Source organism: Haliotis rubra, unplaced genomic scaffold (assembly GCF_003918875.1).
Source record: "Haliotis rubra isolate DU_JTF1 unplaced genomic scaffold, ASM391887v1 Scf2267, whole genome shotgun sequence".
NCBI classification, from domain to species: domain Eukaryota; kingdom Metazoa; phylum Mollusca; class Gastropoda; order Lepetellida; family Haliotidae; genus Haliotis; species Haliotis rubra.
In genome coordinates this window covers 29250-37000 of record NW_025766300.1, presented here as the reverse complement: position 1 = coordinate 37000, position 7751 = coordinate 29250, and the positions used below count along the sequence as shown (strand labels likewise).

General features: G+C 40.3%; 1 protein-coding gene across 1 annotated transcript; it reads left to right on the top strand.

The window, feature by feature from the left end:
• Positions 1–301: 301 nt before the first annotated feature.
• Positions 302–3389, top strand: LOC124277737. The gene is made up of 4 exons (XM_046713463.1): positions 302–410; positions 735–826; positions 2076–2185; positions 3027–3389. Exons 2-4 carry the CDS (start codon positions 757–759, stop codon positions 3387–3389), a joined length of 543 nt encoding a protein of 180 aa, XP_046569419.1. The 5' UTR covers positions 302–410; positions 735–756.
• The last annotated feature ends 4362 nt before the right edge of the window (positions 3390–7751 follow it).

Here is a 7751-nt window from a genome sequence, read left to right as displayed (position 1 = left end):
TGGAAAAAGGTTTTCAAACTAAAGTAAGATATTATTAGTGTATAAGGTAATTTAACTAAATTATTTGATGCAAACAATTTTACACTTATGTCACGAATTTTATCTGAAGAGATGTGGATTGTGTTTGATTCACAGAGAAATTTGCATAGAAAGTTTAAGTTTAATAATAAAGTTGTTATTAATAGGGATACACTTATACATTGTCAATCTAAAATAATATATGAATTATTCATATCTGGTTTCTTTTCATATTATTGTATTCTACAACTTGCAAACTGATATTTATTCTTCTATTTTTGCCTTATTGTTTTCTTAATCGACTAATTTCTACATTTCCAGCAATCCATTAGGGCAGTGGTGGAAAAATTGAAGAAGGCGACCGATGACCAACTGATTTTGACCTACAACAGGTAATTCAAATCCTTCAGTATAAACAATTCTGTGTACATGAAAAGAAATTACAGCAAAGTTATGGCCATGTTGAAGATGAACATCTTTCATATTTGTGTTAGCACTACATTCATGTCATTTTGTAATCCTCCCTACAGAATTTGCAATGCACAGCCATATTATTTCAGTAATATAATTTCAAATATTATTGTTTCTTTAAAATGTAATTGTGAAATAAAGTTATTTTATCCAGTCTTCACTACTACTCACAATGCTAAACAATGTTTCAAATATTTTGACTAAATGATCAATAATCACTTTCATACTAGCTGTTACTTTTGCAGCAAAGAAGAAGATGAAGAAGGCATGAAGAGAGTAGTGAGGGAGACCAGAAGGCTGTATGCAGACCAGGGTTGGGCAGTTGGTACCTGTGAAGGTATGAAGAGAGTAGTGAGGGAGACCAGAAGGCTGTATGCAGACCAGGGTTGGGCAGTTGGTACCTGTGAAGGTATGAAGAGAGTAGTAAGGGAGACCAGAAGGCTGTATGCAGACCAGGGTTGGGCAGTTGGTACCTGTGAAGGTATGAAGAGAGTAGTAAGGGAGACCAGAAGGCTGTATGCAGACCAGGGTTGGGTAGTTGGTACCTGTGAAGGTATGAAGAGAGTAGTAAGGAGACCAGAAGGCTGTATGCAGACCAGGGTTGGGCAGTTGGTACCTGTGAAGGTATGAAGAGAGTAGTAAGGGAGACCAGAAGGCTGTATGCAGACCAGGGTTGGGTAGTTGGTACCTGTGAAGGTATGAAGAGAGTAGTAAGGGAGACCAGAAGGCTGTATGCAGACCAGGGTTGGGCAGTTGGTACCTGTGAAGGTATGAAGAGAGTAGTAAGGGAGACCAGAAGGCTGTATGCAGACCAGGGTTGGGCAGTTGGTACCTGTGAAGGTATGAAGAGAGTAGTAAGGAGACCAGAAGGCTGTATGCAGACCAGGGTTGGGCAGTTGGTACCTGTGAAGGTATGAAGAGAGTAGTAAGGGAGACCAGAAGGCTGTATGCAGGCCAGGGTTGGGCAGTTGGTACCTGTGAAGGTATGAAGAGAGTAGTAAGGGAGACCAGAAGGCTGTATGCAGACCAGGGTTGGGCAGTTGGTACCTGTGAAGGTATGAAGAGAGTAGTGAGGGAGACCAGAAGGCTGTATGCAGACCAGGGTTGGGCAGTTGGTACCTGTGAAGGTATGAAGAGAGTAGTAAGGGAGACCAGAAGGCTGTATGCAGACCAGGGTTGGGCAGTTGGTACCTGTGAAGGTATGACATCATATAGCTATTCAGCACACTATTTTAGAATAATGTCATCACCCAACTTTTGACCTTTTCAGCCAGGAATGAAATGAATGGGCATGGCAGGGCATCTGTTTGTCATCTTTATTCATTTTCGACTTTTCTCAAGAACCATTGGCTATAAAGGGAGCTATCAAATGCACAACTGTTTTCCACTATTGAAATCAAAAGCTATACCTTCTTTGAGATACTTATACTATCAGATGAACACATCTCATTTCTGATTTTATGTCAATGCATCTTTGCATTAATAAAATAATGTAAATCATATAAATCAGAAAAATGCATAAAAACAGCTACTATTTTTTAACATCCAAATGGAAATACTATCTACTTATACATATCTCCTTTCAGAAGCTTTTTGGTGGGTGTGGACCAACAAGAGGGATGACCTGAGAAGACAACGAAGTGGAAAGGCAGAGGCCCACAGGTTGTCTGCTAAGAACAGCAAAAGGGTCAGATCAGTAAGTACAGAATATCTAATCATTCTAAATTCTAATCTTACACAGTTTAAAGTTTTAACATAAACTTGATTGGAAACAATTGGAAGTTAATGTAATTTCTTGTATTGTACTGTGACATTCAAAAGAAATTTCAAAATGAACATTTTTTAATAAGTTTTAAATAGTAAAGCCCCAGGGTATAGGGTTTTTTTTAAATGTGGGGTCATTCTAGTCGACTAGAAACTGAATGGGTGTTCCCCTCAATCTAATATCTCACATTTTGCAGCTACTGTGTGGTGGTGTTAATAAACAATTGTTAATTGATATGTTCAAGGTGAAATGTCCAGACCAAAAACAACTGTTTATTTTCACAATAATGGATAATTCATAGTTCTATACGCATAATATCTAAACATGATTTATGCAACATTCAGAAGATAAGATGGCTTTCACAGGAACATTTTGCAGATAAATAGGCAATGACAGTGAACAGTATTTCATAAATTTAGTGAGCGTTCATAAGATATATTATTGATTCAATGTCAGTTTCCCATAAGTCACATTTATTATTTACTGAAAGAGAATCAGTCATGAAATGTCCAACCCAAGCTAAGGAAATATGACCTCTCACTTGTGTCTGTACTCTTTCAAATTTCATTAAGTTGTACTGTGATTGAAATCTTTGCCCCTTTACATGTCATTTCAGGTGATTAGTTAGATTTCTTATTACTACTTGCTTATAGAACAGTGGTTTCAATTTATTTTTCCTAAAGCAATATTGGGAGGTTTTCTTTTTTCTAGCTACGGAGATTGTTGACGAATGCTTGTTTGTACTGATTGTTTATCGTTTTCTAAATTTCAGAAACTGGAAAGCAGGATGAAGGCCATTGCAACCATAGACTGGCCGGAGAAGAAGAAGGAGAAAGTTCTTCCTCTCTTAAGGAAAGAGCTGACATCACCTATGGTGTCAGATGAAGAGGATGAAAATCTTCTGTTGTCAACTGCTTTCTGGTGGGAAAGCAAGAAACTTTCTTCATATAAGCGGCAATTGGACTACCAGCGGTTGTTCAAGGCTACTGCCAGAGGCCGAAAAAATATGAAGATGTGGGGAAGACATCCCACAGAAGTCCAACACGCTGATCTGCCACTGGACATGCCCAGCTGGGCAGTGAAAATTCCAGTAGAAGAAGACCAGCTGAACAACACTGCTGATTATGATTCCTGAGACGCATTTCTGATGTCCCATGCTGTGATGTTGCTTGAATATTGCTAAAAGCGGAGTAAAACTATACTCACTTACTCTTATGTCCCTTTCGGCTGATGTTATGTACATGTAGCTAGATACATAATTAATTAACCATGTTCAATGTGTTAAAAAATCATGTTTGGAATTTTAAAAAACTGGAATGGAATGTTTGCACAATCAAAGAGTTTTTAAAAAATTACTTATTTTTAGTGCTTTATTAATGTATGGGGGCATAGTTGTTGAAATTTGTTGACTGTTAATAAACTTTTCATTCATTTGTGTTCTATTCTGTTATTTGTCATCTTAAAGGTTTTACCATTATGCAATTGTAAAAAAATACCTGATTTGCTATCTGATACATGAAACACCTGGGGGAGCAGGTAAATAGCCAGCATTCAGTTTCATGGAAACCAGGTTGGAAACAACAATATGCTAAACACATGGAAAGCAGCAGGAGCCTAAATGGAGGAGTGGGTAAAGTCCCGACATGGATACCAACTGGTGCAAAATGTAGTTTTCATGAAAACCATGTTATGACCAGGAAACTAGGTTGAAACCAACAACAAACGAAACCATGGAAACCAGGTTGAAACCTACAATAAACGAAAAAATGGAAACCAGGTTGAAACCTACAATAAGCTAAAACATGGAAACCAGGTTGAAACCTACAATAAACTAAAACATGGAAACCAGGTTGAAACCTACAGTAAATTAAAACATGGAAACCAGCTGGATCCTGCTTGGAGGAGTGGGTAATGAATCGCACTGGAAACCATCCGGGAAATGGTGCAAAATTCAGTTTCAGTTTTCATGGAAACCAGAATGAAACTTTAGGAAACTACATAGAAACCAACTGGAAATGGTGGTTTCCATGCCGTTTCCTCTCAGTTTCAGTGTTCCGGAAACCAACTTATTTTTGTAGTGGGTGCATTTGTATGAAAGACACCAATGAGCAAACACACAACATTACTACTGAGAAACACGTGTATGACAGTTGAAAAACACTTCCAAGAGTAAGTACAGTTTGAGTGATGTTTATTGTTGACTTACTATGAAGTTGAAATAGAATTGTTTGTAGCAAATAATACTATGGTAATTAAGGAATTACGACAATTTTTATATATACAGTCATCCCTCGCGATAACGCGCTTTTCGATACCGCGGATTCGGTTAAACCGCGGGGTAAAGCATGGCTCCCAAGAAGTTCATGTGAATACACGTTGCGTAACAAGAGCAAAGCACTGACCTAAAAATCCATCCATAACAACGTGTGTTCTCCATATCTATTTGGGATCGTCAATTGATCCTTGATTGTTAAATAAACATCTACCTCATATGTTGTTGCATTATCTGTTGCTTGAGTAAATTAATGAGATCAGCTGTTTGAACTGTCTAAACTAATTTGAACATCAAACATGCCGCGTGTTGTCGGAGTAACAACATGGTGGATGCGTGCTCAGTGTCAACCGGAGTGGAATCCGGACAATAACCGGGAAAATAATAAGAATCACATCAAATATGAAAAAGAAAACATTCTCAGTACAGATAGCCTGAAACAAAGCACTTTGTAACAATTTCAATTAAGCTGTAATCATATTCAAAATAGGAGAAGTGAGTGCTGAAATCATTTTCTGTATAAAAGTTCAGGTCGCAGTTGTACCAAATGTGAATTTCACCATGGCATCTACGAAGAACAAACGTCAAGAGTTGCAGAGAAATTGGCCCTTATCAAGAAAGTTAGGAATGGAGAGTCACAGGCCAGGGTCAGTCGCAGCACTGGAGTCCCATCAGGCACCCTCAGGGGCTGTTTAAAAGATGAGGAGAAGTTGAAGGGATTCGTGATGGAGACGGGAAGATATCAGAGGTCTTGGCTTAAAGAAAGCTAAGACAGCATACGACACGACGCTGGACAAAGCTCTTTTTACATGGTTTACACAGTCGAGACATGACGGAACACCAATATCTGGGGAGTTTGTGAAAATTCAAGCACAGAAGTTTTCCAGACAGATTCATGGATCCGAGGACTCTTACAAGGCCAGCTCTAGGTGGCTATGACGCTTTCAACCGCGTCATGGAATTAAGTCATTTTCGGTGACTAGGGAACGTCATTCTGCCGACCAGGAAGCAGCTAGTAGTTATCCGACTGAACTATGGCAGCTGATCGAGTCCGAAGGCCTGGAGCCGGATCAAATAAATAACTGTGACGAAACTGGGCTATACTATAAGATGTTGCCGGACAGAACCTTATCCATGCCAGAAGAAAAACGCCCAGCTGGGTTCAAGAAGGCCAAACAACGCGTCACAGTTTTGCTGACAAGTAACAAAACAGGAAAGCATAAGCTGAAGCCCCTCATTATAGGAACGTCGCAGAATCCACGCTGTCTCCACCATGTCAACCGATCAATCTTACCTGCTGTCTACGCCACCTTCAAGAATGCCTGGATGACAGCAGCTATCTTTCAAGAATGGTTTTTCCATAAGTTTATTCCTGCAGTCAGACAATATCTACAAAGACTTGAGGAAAAGGCTATACTGTTGATGGACAACTGCCCGCCCACCCACCTACGACCACGCTGATATCGCATGACGGGAAGATTAGAGCAGTGCTTCTCCCAAAGAACACCACCTCTCTCCTCCAACCGATGGATCAAGGCATTATCCAAGCTTACAAGTCTCACTACCGAAGAGGACTTGTGAATAGAACCATTGAATCGGGACTCACTCCCGTGGATTTCCTAAGGACCGTTAGTGAAAGATGCAATTGTAGTGTATTGATGATACGTAGGGGTTAGGTGCTCTACCGCTATGTTAGACAGGCACAGGAGTTACGCCCCTTGGATGACTCTTACAAGTAAGATAATAAAAAGACTCCCTTCGAGCACATGTTCAGCCGACGACATCTTGTCTTGTGGTTTGTGGTTTGTGGTTCTGCCAAGGCTAAGAACACAACATAATTGGCGACGAGGATTGTTTTGAACTACTACGTGCATCCAAGAATCCAACGATGGCTGCCATCGGCAATATAGAGCCATTCGACGAAGCAAACGGTTCGTGGACGCCTACTCAGAGCCTGACAGCGCATTGGAGCTAAACTCCATTGGCTAAAAACAAGCAAGTAAACGCTTTCCTAGCGATTGTTGGGGAAAACATATGGATTGCTTAGGAGTTTATTGTCTCCGTGAAACCCTCTACTAAAACTTTGCCTGAATTAGTGGATGTTTTGACAGCGATTTCTCACCTAAACCGGGTTGTAATTTCACAACGACACAGATTTCGTGAACAGAATTCAAGGACCACACTAAACTATTTCGACTATCTAGCTACACTGAGGGAACTCACAGAGCATTGTGATTTCAAACAGGGACTCAATGATCAGCTTAGAGATCAGTTTGTGTGTGGGTTAGCATCAAACTCTATTCAAAAGCGCTTTATTATCTGAGGAAGGTCTCGACTTGGACAAAGCGTTAAAATTGCTGTTTCTATGGAAACTGCTGCCAGAGACATGCAGGAGTTGAATGTGAAAACTACAGCTCAGGTACACAGGATGTCTCAGAAAGGTGGAACTCGTGGAAAGGAAGACAAAAGGAAACAATTTCCTAAATGCAAGTCGTGTGGAAAGACTAACCATGATTCCAGAGATTGTTGGATGAAAGGTGTGGAGTGCTACAAATGTGGGAAAGTAGGCCATACCCAGTATATTTGCAAGAGTAAACAGAAACCACCCAGAGAGGGTTACCTTGGAAACAAAAAGAAGGGCCAAGTTCATCACATGGATGAAGCTAAGAGACAGTCGGAAGAGACTGTGGAGGATGAATGTGAGTTACCACTGTTTTTCATTAAAGATGAATCAGAGGTCATTGACAGTATTTGGGTTTACCCAGTAGTGGAAGGGGCTGAACTGAAAAAGACTTGACACAGGCTCAGCTTACTCAAAAATCTCTCTCGAAGAATACAAGAAGAGATTTGCCAAGATACCAATGAACACAACGGAGGTGATTTTGAAGACCTACACTCAGGAACCGGTGAGACCCGAAGGGACACTAAATGTAGCAGTACAGTACAATGGAGTCCACTATAACCTAAAGTTGTTCGTCCTCAAAGGATCAGGGCCAGCTCTGTTCGGACGGTCATGGTTACACAAGATACAATTGGACTGGCCAGCTATACGTCAAATTAGGAAAGTTCCTAAAGAAGCTAAGGAGAAGTTACAAGACATTTTGCAGGATCATGCAGAGGTTTTCAAGAATGAACTAGGTACATTAAAGAATGTAAAGCGAGGATTGAGGTAGAAGAAGATACCACTCCAAAGTATGTGAAGGCACGCACCAGTGCCATACTCTT